The following is a 20,846-nucleotide window of genomic DNA, read 5'->3' as shown; positions in this document are numbered from 1 at the left end:
AGGACAGAGATCAGGCAGGACGACAAGAGGACAGAGAGCAGGCAGAAGGACAAGAGGACAGAGAGCAGGAAGAAGGACAAGAGGACAGAGAGCAGGAAGAAGGACAAGAGGACAAGAGGACAGAGAGCAGGCAGGAGGACAAGAGGACAGAGATCAGGCAGTAGGACAAGAGGACAGAGAGCAGGAAGAAGGACAAGAGGACAGAGAGCAGGAAGAAGGACAAGAGGACAGAGAGCAGGAAGGAGGACAAGAGGACAGAGAGCAGGCAGAAGGACAAGAGGACAGAGAGCAGGAAGGAGGACAAGAGGACAGAGAGCAGGAAGGAGGACAAGAGGACAGAGAGCAGGCAGAAGGACAAGAGGACAGAGAGCAGGCAGAAGGACAAGAGAAAAGAGAGCAGGAAGGAGGACAAGAGGACAGAGATCAGGCAGGACGACAAGAGGACAGAGAGCAGGCAGAAGGACAAGAGGACAGAGAGCAGGCAGAAGGACAAGAGAAAAGAGAGCAGGAAGGAGGACAAGAGGACAGAGATCAGGCAGGACGACAAGAGGACAGAGAGCAGGCAGAAGGACAAGAGGACAGAGATCAGGAAGAAGGACAAGAGGACAGAGAGCAGGCAGAAGGACAAGAGGACAGAGAGCAGGAAGAAGGACAAGAGGACAGAGAGCAGGAAGGAGGACAAGAGGACAGAGAGCAGGAAGGAGGACAAGAGGACAGAGAGCAGGAATGAGGACAGAGAGCAGGGCATGACAGTAATCTAAATGACAAGAGATGAAAGAACGCATCAGCACGTCCGTGCTGGTGTGAGAGAGAAAAAGGGGGACATATTTTGCAAAAATCACTTTTCCAGCTCCTCTACACTAATATATTAATAATTCGGGGCGCATACTATCCCCCCCCCCCCCCGGTGTTAAATACAACAACCGCATCCATTTCGCGTGCGCTGCTGCAGCCACTCACTCTCTTGTCGCTCTACTCTGGGCGACGCGTTCAGATTCCGCTTCCCTTCCAACTTAGAAAGGGGAGTGGAATCTGAACTCCCCAGCAGAGGCCAACACCCAGTCTCCACCCACCACGCCCTACAGGTGATAAAAGAGCAAAGCTCAGGGAGGCGGCCATATTTCATTCACCGCAGCGAAGAAAAACGGTTTGTAATGTGGCGAATTTCAGAGCTAAGCATGCAAGTTGCTCTGCTGTTGGCTGCAGTGACCAGCACATAAGCCTGTATAAGACCCGAGTCTCAGAGGACCTACGACAGGAATGGAGAAAGTTTAGTTTTGATGGCGAAGTTCCAGTCACGGTCTGCATAAACCTATCTGTGTGCCAAACATTTTGACATGGCCTGCTTCCACAGTTTGGGTCAGTACAAATGCAGGACTGGCAGCAAAACTTTTCCTAAAAGAGGGATCGATGCCGACCATCCGTGGGGAAAGGACAGACGATGTAAGCATGCTTTGTGTTTCTTTTGTCCGATTACCACGAGCTAATCCTAAACGCTAGTTCATGCAGGTACAAACGATGCTGTAATAAATTATTTATACAGCAGCTTGTGTTATATTCTCAGGGTCTGACTCTGGCTCAAACATGCATGGTTGCAACGGTGTGTGGGCAGCCATGACCAGTGCTCCTGCTCAACTGTTGCCAAGAAGGGGGCGGAGTGAGCATTAGCAGCCGCAGCAACAGAAAGAAAATCCGACCGCCTCAGCGCACGAGTGCTACAGCGAGGGCTGCTGTGCTTGATCCGTGAGGAATTGGACCAAATGATTTCACAGACATGTCATTAAGGTGCCCGGGACCTGTGTGAGCTGGTGGAAAAGCGGTATAATTGTTCTCCTTTAAGTTAGGGGAGACAGATGCACAGATGAAACTGCTGTGAGCTGAACTTTAAAAGGCAGAAATCAAGTCTACAGAGAAGACTGAAATTGTAATAAAATTAAGCTACCGCTTAAGTTTGATAAGGAAGATCTGATCTCTCACATCTGCCCTCATTTTTCGGTGTTTAGGAGATTCACTTCTGGCTTCATAGAATAGAATAGAAAAACACTTCATTCATCCCCCAGTGGGGGAAATTCAAAATTAGTTGAGTTGCTCATAATAGTAGTTCATATTTGTTTTCCAAAGAAATTTTCCCCCCAATCACTTGTACCTGGATATAATTAGACTCTTTTTTTCTATTTAATTCCATCTCTTTCTCATCAAATTTGTAGATATAATTTTCTAAGATTTTGTTGGATTTCCTTCATTTTAATATTTTCAAATATGCTGTTTTGGAAAAGATTTTTCCCCTTACCCAGACCTTAGTAGGGAAAATCTCTCCAAAACACAAAAGTGTCGTCTTTACTTACTCTCAAAGAGTCAGAGTCTACACAAAGATCTGTGAATTTTTTGCTAAATTTTGTTCTCTACCTTCTGAGTAAACTGATCATGGAGTTAGCCTAAACTGAGCTGAGTATGCGAGTTTGTGAAGGGCGGGAAAAAAAGTGCTGCATTTATGGAATAAGAAGCTCTGCATGAAAGTGTATGTGAATGAGAAACAACTTGAAAAGAGTTTTGCAATACGGAGTCAAGGTAAACGAACTATCCAAGATTGGACCATCATTCCTTGTTCATTTTCAGTCGTGTTAATGCATCATGTGTATGTGAAGTTTCACCTGGTGTCCAACGTCTGTCGTCCTCTGTCACCATGTCCACACCTTTGATGAGGTTTTCCCAGAATTCCTCCAGGTTATTGGACTCTGGCAAACGGCCTGATATCCCGGCTATGACTATCTCATCCATACCGACTCACTGTGAACACAGACAGAGGCTGTAATCAGTGTATGACGTTTACAATTTTATTACATAATGATTATGACTGGTAACATAAACCCTTTTCACACCATTTTCAGGAGGAAGTGTGGACTGTTTGCAGTTAGGAATTTTTCACTGCAGACGTGCTCTGCTGACATACCGACAATGGCTAAGGAGGCTCCTGATAACAGATTTTGTATTGATATCAGCGCCACATGTATTCAAATGGTGACACGCAAATGGAAAGAACTATACAGGTCAGCAGAAAATAAAATAAAAGAGAATAAAGCAGCCAATCTTACCAGCAAGCAACTGTGCTGATAAGTGCTCCAGAAGATTAGCAGCAACACTCAGCACGGTTACATGCACCATTGAATGGATCTGCGGTTACAGCTAATCACCATCCACATTCCAGAATACATGCACGAGCAAAGTATGTCCGACTCCACAACACTGAACTGTGTAAGAAAACCTTCAAGACTTTCGCTGCTTCTAGCTTTCTGTGTGGTAGATCATGGTACATGCCAGTAGAGCTGAGTTCACAACAGATGTCGTCTTTAATGCTTTAAGTGACTTAATGGGCTGCTTTTCACTCCCAGTTTCTAACTAAAGAAACAGCAGCTTTATTGGGAATTCAGCTGGATTAATATACACCTACACTTTACTGCTTTTACTAAAAGATGGAACTTTGGAGCATGAAAAGAGCACCTAGGACCATCTGAGTCCAACTGAGTGTTTACATGCAGGAAGGATTCAAACTACAACTGGATTATCTGGGTGTGTTTATCAGAGTTTGAGAAGCTGGATTTGGTACGGTGCGGTTAAAATTTCACAGCCACATTCCATGCTTACTTTTAGTTTCCTGTCAGATGGTTATCGAACAATTTCTGATTATGCATCACCATCATTCTCTAGTCCTGAGTTATCCAACAACTCCCACAGACAGCTTTGGGACTACTCTTTACTACTTCCTAATTTCTCTTAGGCACTCTTCACTTTACTATACTTGGGTAAACATTAAATGTATGCGTTAAAATTGCAGAAAGCTTTACCAACACTTTCCATGTTGCCAGATGCACAATGCGACTGTCCAGCTACTGAATCAGAAAACCCGGCAAAATCAAAAGTGATATTGAGGGTTCCTCTACATCGAAAAGCAACATAGTGGTCTCTCTTCTGGTGGCTCATTTCTCGCTCACATTTCCATGATGGACTGGTGACCCGTCCAGGCTCATCCAGGCCCACATCCCAACCATGTTGAGTGAAGACCTGAGAAACATTATGTTGAACATAATGGTGCAAACATAACTTCAGTAAACTTAACTTCAGTAAAAAAAAAAATATCACACTGCACATTCTATTCAAATACTTTTCCCAAAAGTTTGAAGGGGGCAACTCCTAGAAATACAAAAGCATCAGGGCAAGAAACAAAAATCACTCTGTCGAGGCTTTACAAACCATAACTGCATCCCTTTAGCCAATCTCAACAGTAGCCTTTAAATGCCAAAGCAGGCTTTGTGCCCACAGGAACTGCAACGTCAGATCATTCGTAAGAATCAGCAGAAGCACCCGACCTGCAATGGTTTAGTCACAGTGACACATTTTTGCTTTTTATTTTTGACAGTATGAATAGATGTACAAACTCAGGCAGAAACAAATGGCCTGCACGTTTACAAGCAGCTGTTTGTCTTAAATCAGTGTTACATGCACCAATTGAAACAAAAGATGGAATGAGGCAATGATTAATGTTTGCACACATATTATGTGTCATTAAAAGATCAGCAAGACCCTCGTGTGACACAGATGCGTCACGTTAACTTAAAACCACACGTTCGCTCCGATGCGTCACGTTAAAGCCACACGTTCGCTCCGATGCGTCACGTTAACTTCAAACCGCACGTTCGCTCCGATGCATCACGTTAAAGCCACACGTTCGCTCCGATGCGTCACGTTAACTTAAAACCGCACGTTCGCTCCGATGCATCACGTTAAAGCCACACGTTCGCTCCGATGCGTCACGTTAACTTCAAACCGCACGTTCGCTCCGATGCATCACGTTAAAGCCACACGTTCGCTCCGATGCGTCACGTTAACTTAAAACCGCACGTTCGCTTCGATGCGTCACGTTAAAGCCACACGTTCGCTCCGATGCGTCACGTTAACTTAAAACCACACGTTCGCTCCGATAACTTAAAGCCACACGTTAGCTCAGATGCGTCAACTTAAAGCCACACGTTCACTCAGATGTGTCAACTTAAAGCCACACGTTCACTCCGATGCGTCAAGTTAAAGCCACACGTTCGCTCCGATGCGTCAACTTAAAGCCACACGTTCACTCCGATGCGTCACGTTAACTTAAAGCAGCACGTTCGCTCCGATGCGTCAACTTAAAGCCACACGTTCGCTCAGATGCGTCAAGTTAAAGCCACACGTTCACTCCGATGCGTCACGTTAACTTAAAGCAGCACGTTCGCTCCGATGCGTCAACTTAAAGCCACACGTTCGCTCCGATGCGTCAAGTTAACTTAAAACCGCACGTTCGCTCCGATGCGTCAAATTAACTTAAAACCGCACGTTCGCTCCGATGCGTCACGTTAACTTAAAACCGCACGTTCGCTCCGATGCGTCAAGTTAAAGCCACACGTTCGCTCCGATGCGTCACGTTAAAGCCACACGTTCGCTCAGACGCGTTCGCTTCGATGCATCACGTTAAAATAAAACCGCACGTTCGCTCCGATAGGTCACGTTAACTTAAAACCGCACGTTCGCTCCGATGCGTCACGTTAACTTAAAACCGCACGTTCGCTCCGATGCGTCACGTTAAAGCCGCACGTTCGCTCCGATGCGTCAACTTAAAACCGCACGTTCGCTCCGATGCGTCACGTTAACTTAAAACCGCACGTTCGCTCCGATGCGTCACGTTAAAGCCGCACGTTGGCTCCGATGCGTCAACTTAAAACCGCACGTTCGCTCCGATGCGTCACGTTAACTTAAAACCACACGTTCGCTCCGATGAGTCACGTTAAAGCCAGAAGTTCGCTCCGATGCGTCACGTTAAAACCACACGTTCGCTCCGATAACTTAAAGCCACACGTTAGCTCAGATGCGTCAACTTAAAGCCACACGTTCGCTCAGATGCGTCAACTTAAAGCCACACGTTCGCTCAGATGCGTCAACTTAAAGCCACACGTTCGCTCAGATGCGTCAACTTAAAGCCACACGTTCGCTCAGATGCGTCACGTTAAAGCCACACGTTCGCTCCGATGCGTCACGTTAACTTAAAACCGCACGTTCGCTCCGATGCGTCACGTTAACTTAAAACCGCACGTTCGCTCCGATGCGTCACGTTAACTTAAAACCGCACGTTCGCTCCGATGCGTCACGTTAACTTAAAACCGCACGTTCGCTCCGATGCGTCACGTTAACTTAAAACCGCACGTTCGCTCCGATGCGTCAAGTTAAAGCCACACGTTCGCTCCGATGCGTCACGTTAAAGCCACACGTTCGCTCAGACGCGTTCGCTCAGACGCGTTCGCTTCGATGCATCGCGTTAAAATAAAACCGCACGTTCGCTCCGATGCGTCAATTTAAAGCCACACGTTCGCTCCGATGCGTCACGTTAACTTAAAACCGCACGTTCGCTCCGATGCGTCACGTTAACTTAAAACCGCACGTTCGCTCCGATGCGTCACGTTAAAGCCACACGTTCGCTCCGATGCGTCATGTTAAAACCACACGTTCGCTCCGATGCGTCACGTTAAAACCACACGTTCGCTCCGATAACTTAAAGCCACACGTTAGCTCAGATGCGTCAACTTAAAGCCACACGTTCGCTCAGATGCGTCAACTTAAAGCCACACGTTCGCTCAGATGCGTCAACTTAAAGCCACACGTTCGCTCAGATGCGTCAACTTAAAGCCACACGTTCGCTCAGATGCGTCAACTTAAAGCCACACGTTCGCTCAGATGCGTCAACTTAAAGCCACACGTTCGCTCAGATGCGTCACGTTAAAGCCACACGTTCGCTCCGATGCGTCAAGTTAACTTAAAACCGCACGTTCGCTCCGATGCGTCACGTTAACTTAAAACCGCACGTTCGCTCCGATGCGTCAAGTTAAAGCCACACGTTCGCTCAGATGCGTCACGTTAAAGCCACACGTTCGCTCCGATGCGTCACGTTAAAGCCACACGTTCGCTCCGATGCGTCACGTTAAAGCCGCACGTTGGCTCCGATGCGTCAACTTAAAACCGCACGTTCGCTCCGATGCGTCACGTTAACTTAAAACCGCACGTTCGCTCCGATGCGTCACGTTAACTTAAAACCGCACGTTCGCTCCGATGCGTCACGTTAAAGCCACACGTTCGCTCCGATGCGTCATGTTAAAACCACACGTTCGCTCCGATGCGTCACGTTAAAACCACACGTTCGCTCCGATAACTTAAAGCCACACGTTAGCTCAGATGCGTCAACTTAAAGCCACACGTTCGCTCAGATGCGTCAACTTAAAGCCACACGTTCGCTCAGATGCGTCAACTTAAAGCCACACGTTCGCTCAGATGCGTCAACTTAAAGCCACACGTTCGCTCAGATGCGTCAACTTAAAGCCACACGTTCGCTCAGATGCGTCAACTTAAAGCCACACGTTCGCTCAGATGCGTCACGTTAAAGCCACACGTTCGCTCCGATGCGTCAAGTTAACTTAAAACCGCACGTTCGCTCCGATGCGTCACGTTAACTTAAAACCGCACGTTCGCTCCGATGCGTCAAGTTAAAGCCACACGTTCGCTCCGATGCGTCACGTTAAAGCCACACGTTCGCTCAGACGCGTTCGCTTCGATGCATCACGTTAAAATAAAACCGCACGTTCGCTCCGATGCGTCAATTTAAAGCCACACGTTCGCTCCAATGCGTCACGTTAAAGCCGCACGTTCGCTCCGATGCGTCAACTTAAAACCGCACGTTCGCTTCGATGCGTCACGTTAAAGCCGCACGTTCGCTCCGATGCGTCAAGTTAAAGCCACACGTTCGCTCCGATGCATCACGTTAACTTAAAACCGCACGTTCGCTCCGATGCATCACGTTAAAGCCGCACGTTCGCTCCAATGCGTCACATTAACTTAAATGAAAAGAGGAAAAGAGTCAAGGGTTGTGATAATGACTAAAATGCTCCGTTAGCAGCAGGTGGCAAAAGTTATTCTGGAGCCCTGGGAAGTGAATTTGACATCAGCAGATCCTCCACATATTGGTATATCAATTTTTCATCCATTTGAGTGTGTTAGTCACTGCAGCAAAAGACAAAAGAAATACAATGTTGAATCAAATCAAAAGAAAGAGCCATGTGACAATAGGCATTGCTATAATCACACATCATGCATTCAGTTGGCTAACCATCAAACTGTGAAGTTGCATTCACAGGTTAGCCGTCTCTAAAAGCCTGATTTGTTTCTACACTTATAACCCTTAGCCGACTTTAAGAGCTTCAAATCCTAAACTGGCTAATAATATTGCAATGAAGATCATATTATTTCTGTCCTCTGTATTGAGCCATTCTTTTAATGTTTTTGTGTCATTTCAAGGTCAAGGTCTAATCAATTAATTACCTCTGTGTTGCAAACCCACCTCAGCACCTCATTATATGGCAGTTACATGGTTTAAGAATTTGAACAACCAACATCTGCAAACTGCATGGAACACTGCAGTGTGAGCAGGCAACAAGTCCCACGCATCAGTCAGACCGGCTGCTCGGACTCTGTGGCTGAAGGGATTTGGTGTCCTGGAGACACCTGCCTTGGATTAGACTTAATGTCCCGCCTTCATTACAAGATGTAGTTGTACCCAACCCAGTTCACACTCAACCACAGCACACAAAACTGCAAGCATAAAGAAACCTTCTGCCACCTGCAGGCTGAGTTTGCCTACCACCACCATGCTTCAGTTCAGCTTCAACACTCATCGCTCAGCTCAACCAGCAGCATGTCCCAACAAGACAGGACTTGCCACTGACTTGATGGAAAGAACCATTAAGAGGAAACATTATTATGACAAATGCCAAACTCCATGAGTACTCCTCAGGCAACAACATCATCCTCTCTCACAAACAGAAACCAGTTCAACCCAGCTCCAGATACGTTTCTCATTCAGACAGGTTTAACTGATGAACATCAGAAATGTGGCACACCTCTGCTGTAAACAGCACTGTATAAAAAACCCTAAAACATGAGTACTTTTTATGAAATAATTAATCTCTTTCAAAGCAAGGTTGTGAAAAAAATAAATCAACACCAGAACTTAACAGGATCAGTAATCCTTGTGTTGAAGAAGTCACTTCCTGTAACACTCCATCAGCCATGACACATTGTGCTTACAAACTGCTGCAGGAGGAACGTCACTCTCCAGGACTGTCTGGCTTTTGTAGCACCACCATGTGGACTGAATTTAGCACCGACTACACACCTGCCTGATGAAAGAAATGTATACTAATCCACAGAACAAGATACACCAAATATGTCCTTACTACTGAGTAATGCAGTAGTAAGGACAGTAGTACACATGGTATCTATTTTGTGACACATACCATATGCTCATTATAGGCCCTTGAAACCAAGCCACGCCAGGCTAGACAGAAAATACAGTTTATTCCACCCTCTTTATCATCCTCAGTCTGTGGGTTCAACAAAACACAGAAAACGCTTCCAGAAGAGAGAATGTCTTAAACCTCATGTGGTTTGTTACAGCCACAGCTCTTCTTCCACCTCTCACAGTAAAATTTAAGTTCCTTTCAAAGTGATGTGTCTAAAGCCCTTTAACCTGGAGATAAATTGCATGCACTTAAAAAGTCCATATTTATATACTCAGGATGATGATGATTTTAATTCCGTGTCACAAAAAAAATAAAAGATTTTATTTTGCAACAAAGAACCAAACTCTTGTTTTGTGACATCATCTACAGAAGGCTGAGAAATGGAAGTTCAAAATGTGTCTTATTTTCAACTTTACTTTGCATCCTATATCATCGATCTTGGCTAATATTAAACAGTCCCTTAACAGTTTTGACCATTCTCTACCAAAAATGTGAAAAATATGAGAACATTAGTCTTTAGGAAGGCAATCTATCAGCTCCTTGACTCATGAATGAAACACATCCAGAATACAGCCACACAGATTCAGAGCGGCTGTCCTCTTCATTAGACAAAGACAAAGCAATCATGCTCAATTCTATTTCTTCATCTGCACAGCAAATTATTGAATTAGATAGTGATTTATTACAAAAGAAATGCAATTACCCTTTTAAGCATTTATTTTTTTAGCATTATATCCAAAATGTTCAACTTTGAAACCAGCATGTCAATTCAAGCATTAATTGCAGTACTTTTAGGCGTCTCGGAAAACCAAAAAGAGTCTGTTTAAACCTTCATATAATGAAGGGAAAACAGAGTGGGGAACTAATGGTGGAAGGACACCTGTGTGTGCAGAAATGGCTGCACAGTTTCTCTCGAGGAGCACCTGAACAGTCCAACAAGACGGTTGGTGTCAGTGTTCCAGAGGCAGGTCAGAGTGACCTGAGGTGACCGCTGGATTAGGGCGGCTGCTATTTTCGACAGGCCCAGCAGTAGAAGGTGAAGGGCAGCTCCCTGCAGACAGGCCGATAAGCTGCCAGCCACAACCTGCTGGGACACACCGTCAATGTACCCGTGCTGAATGCTGCTCGTTAATTCTCTCAGTTTCGCCTGTCATTTCTAACCCATGAGAGTTAGCTAAAGTACTGCCATGACTGCCGTCACACCCGCCAAGCTTCAAATGTTCTCTTCATCTAAAGTGAAGTCGGTGTGAAGAACCCGCAACATCCGAACCGAAGAGTGACCGTGAAGAACAACGAGCAATACTGGCGATTTTTACTGATATTTGCGACAATCATCAACGCGCGCTGCAACAACATATTTATTCAGCGCAGCTTCCTGCTCTCTCCACGATGGAGATAACAACGTACCTGCGTTATCCAAAGAAAAGTGGCCGACGGTTCTGTTCCTCTCACTGCTGATGTGGGCACGATCCTCGGTTCCAGTCCTGAGAGTTCAGCCTGCGGGCTCCTTTCAGGCTTTTTTCTGATGAATTTAAATGTCTCGCATTATGCCAGGCCACGCCACATGGGCTGACAGCCGCTTGACAGCACAGTCCAATGAGAGGAGAGGCAGCGCTGTTGGATCCAGCCAGTGATGGAGTCATTCGTTGGACGCCTCCAAGAGAAAAAAAAAGATGTTAAGATGGGGTTACTGCAGTTCAAATTGACACACTGGAGTCGCTTTGGTCATTGTCTGCAGCAGGAGACACAAACACAAAGTCTCACTTTGTTTTACAGGAAGCATATACATGAGTATGCGTGCGTGCGTCAGTCAGACGGACTTGTTCAGAGTATACAGTGAGCACATCTGATGGGAAACAGCGATTTTTCAGGTCAACAGCAAAGATGGAGATAAACTTTGTGCTCTTCCACGCGCCCAGCAGCACGTGCAAGTCTCTGCTCTTCACGTTTCACAATAGTACACTCAACGTGAACGCGCACACGCTGCTGTCAGACGTTGATGCAAACAATGAGGTATCCGAATGACGTGTTCATTGGCCAATCACAGCGCGGGGGTGTGAGGCCTCACCCAATCACAGCAGAGGGCTGGGTACCGTTAGGAGATAGGGTGATTAGTAGGCAGGGCCCACTGATGACGTAGCTCGCAGTGCTCGTGTGACCTCTTTGGGTTACTGGAGTTCATCATTCTAGACAAAATCAGTGTTAGTTTGATTTTCCTACTGACCTACTGTTGTAAGACCGTGATAAGAGACACTGGACCTGAAATCACTGCTCAAACAGACCGACTGTGCTTCTGGCCAGTTTATTACTGGATCATCCTGCACACAAAGTACAACATCAGAGTTAGTTTGATATAAATTCCCCTCACTGACCTTAGCTAGAAATGCTAAGGGTTAAGATGGTTGAATTTTGGTTTGAAGTGGAAATTCATATTGATTCAACATTGTAATAGTTCAAATGTTGAAAATATGTCACCAATTCAATAAAGCATTTATGGTAAATTTGACAATTGAAATGCCGGCATTAACCCTCTACTGCACACATTATTATGCCATCATAGAAATAAATATGACAGCACTATTTAGCATTCAAAATAAACTTAAATTACCTTTTATTCTTTTTTTACTTGATGTTATCAATAAGCAGCTGTTGGCTCACCCTGAAGATGTGATAATCATAGCAGACTTCAACCACGCACATTTTGAATTGGACTTGTCCAAGTTTGATAAAAATTGGAATTTTCCAAAAAAAAATAATGTACTGGACCAATTCTACATAAACATCCATGGTGCATTTAAACAGCCCTTTCTCCACACATGGGACAATCAAATCACATCTCTGTCACTCTCATTTCAGCCTCCAAGGATGTGTTGTCCTTCAGATGTGCCATGTGCTTTAGAATGTAACTGCTGTAGATTGATTGGGAAATAAGATTATAGTCACACTCTGAGCCCTGGAACTTATTTAAGTTAGGCACAATCCCATTTTCTCTCCTGTGCCCTGGTTCTACCCCTCTATTTTGCAGGAATATGGTGCCCTTTTTTTTTGGAGTAGAACAAGAAATGCCTAACCCTAATTAAATCAAATCCAAAGCCCTAATTGAAGAGTTACATGACCACCACTCCTTTATACCTATGGGAGAGCAGCACTTTATCCCTGTTAAAAGCTGGATTTGGACCAAGTGATAGGGTCTAGGGTGGGAAGTGGTATTATACCTTAGTAAACTGCTAAGTGACAGAGCAACAGCTCTGTAGAGTGTTATTTTTGTTGTCATACATAATATTTTTAACTGTGTAGAAATTATGTTGGCCCGTTAATTAGTTTTAGCTAGCCTTATATATTAATTGTGCTGTATGTATAACATACATGTTAACCCATACATCTGTCAAAGAGTTACCAGAGTCTACTCTTCTCTTGTGTCTACTCAGAAAGTCATATACAGTTGTGCCTGAGATTTTGGCCAAGCATTACAACAACCTTCAAATGCCTTAATTTACCAGTCATTTTATATAATCTATTATCATCTATTCAATAAATGAATAATAGATAATAAATATATATCTATATATATCATATTGAACTCAAGTGCGGAATTTAATGCAAACTTAAACCTTTGGAAGATTCCATCATTCCTTTGTGGGGATGTTCTTGTTTAAGGACCAGATGGGGGATTTCTACACAAAAAAAGAGACGGCGATCGTCTAATTTACAACAACCTTTGCCCTGTGAAAGCATTTTGGGGAAGTTTTCACAGTCCCTCTTTCCACAGACCTGCCCCATAAATTTAGGTGGCTGCATTAACAACTTAGTGCTAACCAAGCTAAACAAACAAAGGACCCTTTTAAGAGAATATTGGAGAAAAAACAGACTAAAACACTCTGCTTATTGGACAAAGTAAACCAAAGATGGCATCTAATCTTAATCAGTCAGATAAGAGACAGACACCTTATAGAATTCTCAAAATGACGTTACTCAAAGGCTGCACGGCCGTGTAGTGGTTAGCACCGTCGTCCCACAGCAAGAGGGCTCCAGGTTCAACTCCACTGGGATAGGCTCCAGCCCCCCCGTGACCCAACTGACGGATTAAGTGGGTATAGAAAATGGATGGACTTTACTAAGATTCACTTTCAGTCATAACTTAAAACTGTATTTAATGTGTTTTGTATCTTTGTACGAGTTATTTCAGGTTCTTAGTGAAATCAGGAGCTACATTTTAAGACATTTTTCATGATCATACTTGAAAGAATCACAAAGGAATCATTATTTTGGAAAATGACTAACCTGCGTATGGAGCCACATTGCCCTCTAGTGGTCTGTATTGTTGAATCGTTAAATCCAAATGAAGTCCATAACTGGACATTTATATGAAGTAATGCAACTGTTAACTGATGTTTCCTGCTGTTTCTTATTGCATCCCATGTTTAACACAGGAAAATAACACTGGTTGGTTTGTTATTCATATGTCATAATTTTACAGATATCCATCTGAATTCTGAGACTCATAATCGTTACTTATGTTATGTTATGTTGTTATTTGATGTCTTTATATCATAAGTCCATGTTATATCTTTAACCTTCATATCTTAACAAGTTATGGTGTTTTCAGAATCCTCTAAACGAATGTTTATGAAATGGAGGAATGGAGAAATCGAGTTTCCTTTGTTTCATCCAAAATCTCTTATGGTTAGGATTAGATCATCTTACAAAACACACCCAGCCAGACGTCACAACAGTTTCAGGCATACCATTGGCTGAAAGTGTAGTGTAAGCCTATGTCATGCCCCGCCTGTATATATATATATATATATATCCTACTTTTTAATAAATATATATCCACCCACCCAACAGTTATGGATGGTGTTTCTGCTGAGTTCAGCCTCCAACTGAAACAATTGTAAACCCTGCAGTTGTAAGTATTCTATACTCAGATCTTGCCTCAGATGGTAGTTAATAGTTTGAAACAGTATCTTTTCTTGCATCACAGTAGGATGTCGATGATGATGATGATGATGACGAAACGCTGTCTGCTGCCACAGGGAGAGATCCGGAGGGGCCTGCTGAAGTGTGTCTTAATATTCTGTATAGCTACTGGCAGTGCTCTACCCATTACATTTGTGATGATGTAAGCTGCATCACAAATGATCTTCGTAGTGCAGAGAATGACATGAGTTAGTTGGATTGTAATGTATACATTTTCATGTACATATTTTTTAAGATGGTAGGTCACATACCTGAACATTGATGCTGTGAAAGGATTTTCTATTCACATAGTCGTCCAGTGCAGGCGCAGTAATAGGAATATGTGTCCCATCTATGCATCCTATCATATTTGGAAGTCCTGCAAAATGACAGCTAATTAAGCTACTGACCCCACTCTGAGGTCGCAGCAGAATGTATATCATAATTTAAAATAATAGAATATATGATTTCTACATCAGTCACCTGCAATCCTGTGGAATTCGTCCTAACAGGTTTGTGTCAGGAGAACACCACCATCATGGGTACAGGCCTTTCAGTGCGAGGGTTACTTTCCTCACAGCTCTACAAACTGTTGCCTTTCCAAAGTGCTCTGCATCCCCGATGCTGTAAAGAAAACTACCATTTGCAAAAAAATGTAGCGCAATGCATAAAATCAGCTCTGATGTGAGTGCACGTCCGCGGTGTGTGAGGTTGGGGATAAATGATACTGTTTGAGGATGATACTGCAATCTTTCTGGAGAAAACCTGGTCTGATGAGGAGAGACGGCATCCATCCCACCTTGGAAGGAGCGGCTCTCATTTCCAGAAATATGGACGAATTTATTAGTCATCCAAAAACATGACAACCCAGGGTTGAGACCAGGATGCAGAGTTGTAGTCTTACACACTTCTCTGTGGCTTCCCACCTGATGCTAAAACAAAAACTTTAACTGAACAAAAACATCAAACTATTAAATGTGGTTTGCTGAATATTAGATCTCTCCTTTCGAAGTCTCTGTTAGTGAATGATTTGATCTGTGATTATCATTTTGATATATTTTGTCTTACAGAAACCTGGCTGCAGCAGGAGGATCATGTTAGCATTAATGAATCAACTCCCTCTGACTATTTAAATGTTCACGTTCCTCCAACCACAGGCAGAGGAGGAGGAGTGGCAGCTACCTTCAGATCAGGGTTACTAATCAGTCCTAGACCCAAGATTAGTTTTAGCTCTTTTGAATCTCTGATTCTCAGTTTTTCCCACCCAAAGTGGAAATCACAAAAACCTCTTGTGTTTGTTGTTGTGTATCGTCCACCTGGCCCTTATTCTGAGTTTCTGTCTGAATTCTCAGAGTTTTTATCCCAGTTAGTGCTGAGTACAGATAAAGTCATTGTAGTGGGTGACTTTAATATTAATGTAGATGTTGAAAATGACAGCCTAAATATTAACTTTAATTCTATATTAGACTATTGGATTTTCTCAAAGTGTTCACAGACCTACTCACTGCCTTAATCATACACTGTAACAAATTGCTGTAAAAATACTGGATTTTTTGCACAGTAGTGTACCGTTTTCCATTAATACAGTTGAATACTGTAAATTCTGATGTCTTTGAGGAACAAAATATAAACGGCAAGCTCCTGTAAAATTTTACAGTAAAAAGCAGCATTTGTTTATTTTTTTACAGCAAGCTAGCTATAGTAATACGGTATAATACAGTATTGTTTTTCTTTTTCAGTTAACTTTAAATCAGACTTGATCTTCGGTCAGTTTAATAGTTCATCTGAACAAAATAAAATATTAAATTAAATTAATAATAGGCCTACACATCAGTGTTTTTATTTGAGATTGACGACACAATAACAAGAAGATGAAGAATTAGTTTTCATCCGAACTCTTAAACTGAAAGCACCGAACTGCATGGAGCACTTGAGGCGTCACCTGCTGCTTTCTTCGCCATTCTCTCGTCAACTGCGCAGCGCATCCTCATCCATCCTGTCCCTGTGGCTTTCTTAACAAGGTAAATATAATCTTGCAAAAGTAAGCATAATGCTAATGTGATTTTGTAACATTTTATTGACTGTTTTTTTGCCGAAAGGATTGGGTCAAAAGTACGTGCTGCACGCTAGCATACGTTACTCTCATTTAGCAACTATGTGGACAAAAGTTTAGCTTTCCGTTAAAGCTCATTACAAAGCATAAGTTGGCTTGGGCATTTGGTTTGTTGTCAGATCTAATTAAGATGGGCTACAAGGTTCTATTTTGTCATTTGTTGTTGTACTTTTTCACATAGAACGGTTTATGCGAGTTTATAGGGAGAAGCTTGTTATGCAGGTTGATGTTAAAAGCTAAAAAGTAGCTCCAAATATACACCAATGTAATATACAGTAGCTAAAGGTTAGTTGACTCGTTGTTGATGTAATGATTTTTTTCTTCTTGAGAGTATGTTAAAGATATTTTTGCTGTGAAGGCCTGTAGTTAGTAACATAACTTGCAACATATGTGGTAAAACCTGCAGGAATACATTTGCACATGTCAGGCACATGCGAGCTCATAGTTGTCTGCCTAATGCATCTTTCAAGTGTGGTTTCCCTGGATGCACAAGAGCTTTTTCTAAGTTTTCGGCCTTTCGCTCTCACACTCATCGCCATAAATATGTAAAGAATGTAACTAAACTGGATAATGCAGGAGATTTAACATGTCACATTGACTTCTGTGGTAAACATTGTGAGGATATCCGGGGTCTTCTCTTGCACCTGAAAAGTCATATAACTGAGGGAAAGACAGTCTTGTGCCCTTTCAGACAATGTGATAAAACGTTTACAGTTAAGTCAACATTCACATCACATGTGTCCAGAAAGCATAAAGATTACTCTGAAGGAAATCTAATTGACTCCATAGCAAGTACAAGCAGCACCAGTGATCGGAATGATGAGGGCTGTGATACACAGCTTGAGAATCCATGTCAGTCCAGTGATGAAGACATGGAGGTCTACCCAGAAAGAGCAGATGAAGGGGAATTCATCAGACATTTGGCCTTGTTTTACTTGAAATTACAAGCTCATTCTATCCTCCATCATTCAAACAATAATTGAACATTATCAGGAAATACATGACATCAATCAATCTCACCTACTTTCCAAGCTTAATGAGAAGTTGACATCACTTGGACTTTCTGAAGCTGACATAAATACTGTCATAGATACACTGAAAAATGAGGATCTCCACAGGGCTAGCAATACACAAACACTAAAAACTGACTAAAAGCTGATGTAAGTTTTGTTTAGCAATATGTCTTGTGTCTGCAATGATTGTACATGCAATTCCATTCTTAATTTGGATACTGTTGTCCATGTCCTACAGATGTCTGCCACAGTAGCCGATGTTGAGCGCACCCTGACTCCCCCAACCAGTCCATGACTGATTTTACTGGGTGAGTGTCATAAAAGCAAGACATGGAGTATAGAACAAAGTCAGTCTGTCCTTCTATGTCTCCATCTGTCTAATTTCTCTTTCTCTATCTGTCTCCTAAACTTGTTTTATCGTGGTCTGTCACGATGTAGTTCTCTCATCATTGTTTTTGCTATCTCAAGTTGTGGAAACTAATGATTTGCAATAAGATCTTTCATGATGCCTGATATAAATACAGCAGAAAATGTGTGGATAGGTGTTGCACACTTGAACAGAGACTTAGTGTAACTTTTTATGTTCTGTCTTTAGTGTGTTATTCTTTAAAATACACAGACATTGCAATGAATACATCGAACACATTTCTGTCCAGCTTTCCTCTTAGCACGACAGTTCAATGTGTGTGTGTGTGGGTGTGTAGTGACCTAAAACACCAGTTAAACAACCAAAAAATAGCTTTAATGCCACACAAACACATCAAAGGTGGATTTTTCTGTGAACTTCTTATCCTCATTTAAGGCCCTTATATCCATATTTGTTTTCCATAACAGTTTTCTGCATCAGTTGCTGGTGATGGAGTCACATTAGGACATTGGATGATCAGCATTGAAAGCCAGGTCATCTGTGAAGGCATCCAAAAAAACTTCCTCACAGGGCTTGCTGCAGTTTTCGCCACATACTATGTGTTCAACCTGCAATACCAAGAAGAAGCTGCAAGGACCCTGGAGTTTGTTCAAAGGTAAATTTCTGCCAGAAATATTGTTTGAGTGTTACCCCTCTCCCAGCTCTGTTCAGAAATATTGAATTGTCATTTATTATAAGCCATGCTGGTATATTAACTTTTACAGTTGTACTCCTGCACATCAAAGCATAGCCTTCTTCCTTTTGGCACCCATCTTAATTAAGGAATGGGGATGTTCAGACTGGCCATGTCACTCTCTGTGGTGCTCTCATTGAGTTGAAAATAGACACCATGGTTGAGGAGCCTGAAATACAGTCTTCAAAAAGTATCTATATGTTGAAATTTGCCAAAGATAAAATTTCCCAAAGATTTCCTCATGCCACCCTCAAAGTTTAATAGATACTGTAATAATGGCAACAGCTGATCTGTTGTAATCCTGAATCGTGAATGTTTTGTTTCTCATAAATAGTTTCAGATCATTCTCTCATAATTATAAGACCAAGGGATCATTATCATAAAAATACATTTTATTTTTTTATTCAATTAATGTGATAGGGTTCCATATTAAATGCAACTTACCATACCTAATATCTTATATACTTTCTCTATTATTACATTTTAGGTGCCTCATTGGGATTAATCCTGAGAGGGGAAGAAAGACCAGCCAGGGGAAGGTGGTGTCAAAGAAGACGGGGAAGCTGGTCCACAAAAAGGCAACAACAGTGAATCCCCATGTGGCCACTCTACTAAAAAATTTGATGGACTTTGAGTGGGGCTTTATTTAGTCAGTATAGTCTATCTGTCTCGGATGTCCAGGTTCATTTTTGGACCCACCATTGTTGAGAGCCTGTTTGATGTTATTGTTAATGGAATGTGTGTTATTAAGTTAGCTTTTACTTTTTAGCTGCTATGCATTTGATGCAGACCTGGTCAATTTTGACCCGGGGAGGAGTCAAGTTTAAAGTTTACAAAGTTTAATGAATGTAACATTAGCCATCACTTGTCATAGTTCAAGAGAAAATTCTGACAAGCAAGTAGTACTGGTGTTTTTATGAATTTCGTAGATGCAGAAAATGTTCAGCTTTAACAAATGCCTAATGTTGTAAGGCCATCTCTTGTCTGAGCCATTTCTGTGATAGCTATTTTCATTTATTATTATTTTTAAATGTAAAACTTTTAAATCTTTGGTTTATATCACTGTGATGATCACATTCTACAGATTTACAGTAACAAGTTGTTCATGGAGAATACTGTAGGAACTGTAAAATAACAGTATAATTGCAACAAAAGAGCTTACAGTATAATACTGTAATGTTTATTTTCCATACAGCACAGTACTGTAATATGTTTACAGTACTAAACTGTTGTTGTAGATCACAGTAGGTACACTGTAGAATAACAGTTTCAAGCTGGCAAGTAGTTTACTGTAATTTAACAGGAAATTTTGTTACAGTGTACCCTTGACCTTGTGTTGACTTATGGCATTGAGAGTGAACAGTTCATGAGGGAACACTCATAACCCTGTCTTGTCTGACCATTTTTTAATAACTTTTGAATTTACATTACTTGACTATACGGCTTCTGAGAAGAATTTTACATACAGAAAGTGTCTGTCAGAGAATGCTGTAACCAGATTTAAAGAGTTGATTTCATCATCCTTTTCTTCACTGCCATGTGCAGATATGACAGAGGACGGCTACCTAAATTTTACTCCAGTAGAACTTGACTCTCTTGTTGACAGCACTATAGTTTCAATGCGTACAACACTGGACAATGTTGCCCCTCTGAAAAGGAAGGTAATCAGTCAGAAGAGGTTGGCTCCTTGGTATAATTCACAGCTGCGTGCGTTAAAGCAGACTGCAAGAAAGCTGGAGAGACAGTGGCGTTCCTCGAATTTAGAAGAGTCTCAATTAGTCTGGAAAAATAGTTTAAAAACGTATAAGAAAGCCCTTCGTAAAGCAAGAACTGCTTATTATTCATCATTGATAGAAGATAATAAGAATAATCCCAGGTTTCTTTTCAGCACTGTAGCCAGACTGACAAAGAGTCCGAGCTCTGTTGAGCCATGTATTCCTTTAACTCTCAGCAGTGATGATTTCATGAGATTCTTCATCAATAAAATTGTTTCTATCAGAGAGAAGATTAATGGAATCCTTCCCACTATTATCACTGATGTATCATCAAGTAGAGCAGCTTTAGAAGTATGTTTAGAACCTGATTTGTATTTCGACGACTTCTGTCAGGCTCAGATGAACACAGGACACAGATGCAGGGCTTTTCGCAGAACAAGATGGCTTTATTAATACAACCACTGGAGATACTCCAGAGCAGAGCAGAGCATGAGGCTGAAAAATCCTGATGCGCTCTCCAGGCTAAGGATGCGGCTGGAGAGTGCGGCTATGAAACGTATGAAACAAAAACTCTC

At 42.3% G+C, this 20,846-nt stretch overlaps 1 protein-coding gene and 1 long non-coding RNA gene across 3 annotated transcripts in view; one reads left to right on the top strand and one right to left on the bottom strand.

Annotated features, from left to right (window-relative positions):
* The window catches only part of fasn (fatty acid synthase), a 109,461-nt gene extending 98,512 nt beyond the window's left edge, over positions 1-10,949 (bottom strand). Inside the window, exons 1-2 of one of the 2 annotated variants that reach the window (XM_072373579.1) lie at positions 10,779-10,949; positions 2,652-2,787 (exon numbers count right to left, since the gene is read on the bottom strand). In XM_072373579.1, the coding sequence (XP_072229680.1) occupies positions 2,652-2,778 (127 nt within the window). In that variant the 5' untranslated portion in view covers positions 2,779-2,787; positions 10,779-10,949. The remainder of the gene's footprint in view (positions 1-2,651; positions 2,788-10,778) is intronic. The other variant, XM_072373580.1, reaches the window with a different exon arrangement.
* Positions 10,950-16,275: 5,326 nt separating this feature from the next.
* LOC140278584 (uncharacterized) lies at positions 16,276-20,196 on the top strand. The gene is made up of 4 exons (XR_011909208.1): positions 16,276-16,351; positions 17,695-17,764; positions 18,291-18,478; positions 19,044-20,196. It is a non-coding gene; the product is annotated as an uncharacterized lncRNA (long non-coding RNA).
* Positions 20,197-20,846: the final 650 nt, after the last annotated feature.

This window comes from Leuresthes tenuis, unplaced genomic scaffold (assembly GCF_036924035.1).
Source record: "Leuresthes tenuis unplaced genomic scaffold, fLeuTen1.0.hap1 SCAF_20, whole genome shotgun sequence".
Classification (NCBI taxonomy): domain Eukaryota; kingdom Metazoa; phylum Chordata; class Actinopteri; order Atheriniformes; family Atherinopsidae; genus Leuresthes; species Leuresthes tenuis.
This window is presented reverse-complemented; position numbering and strand designations above follow the sequence as displayed.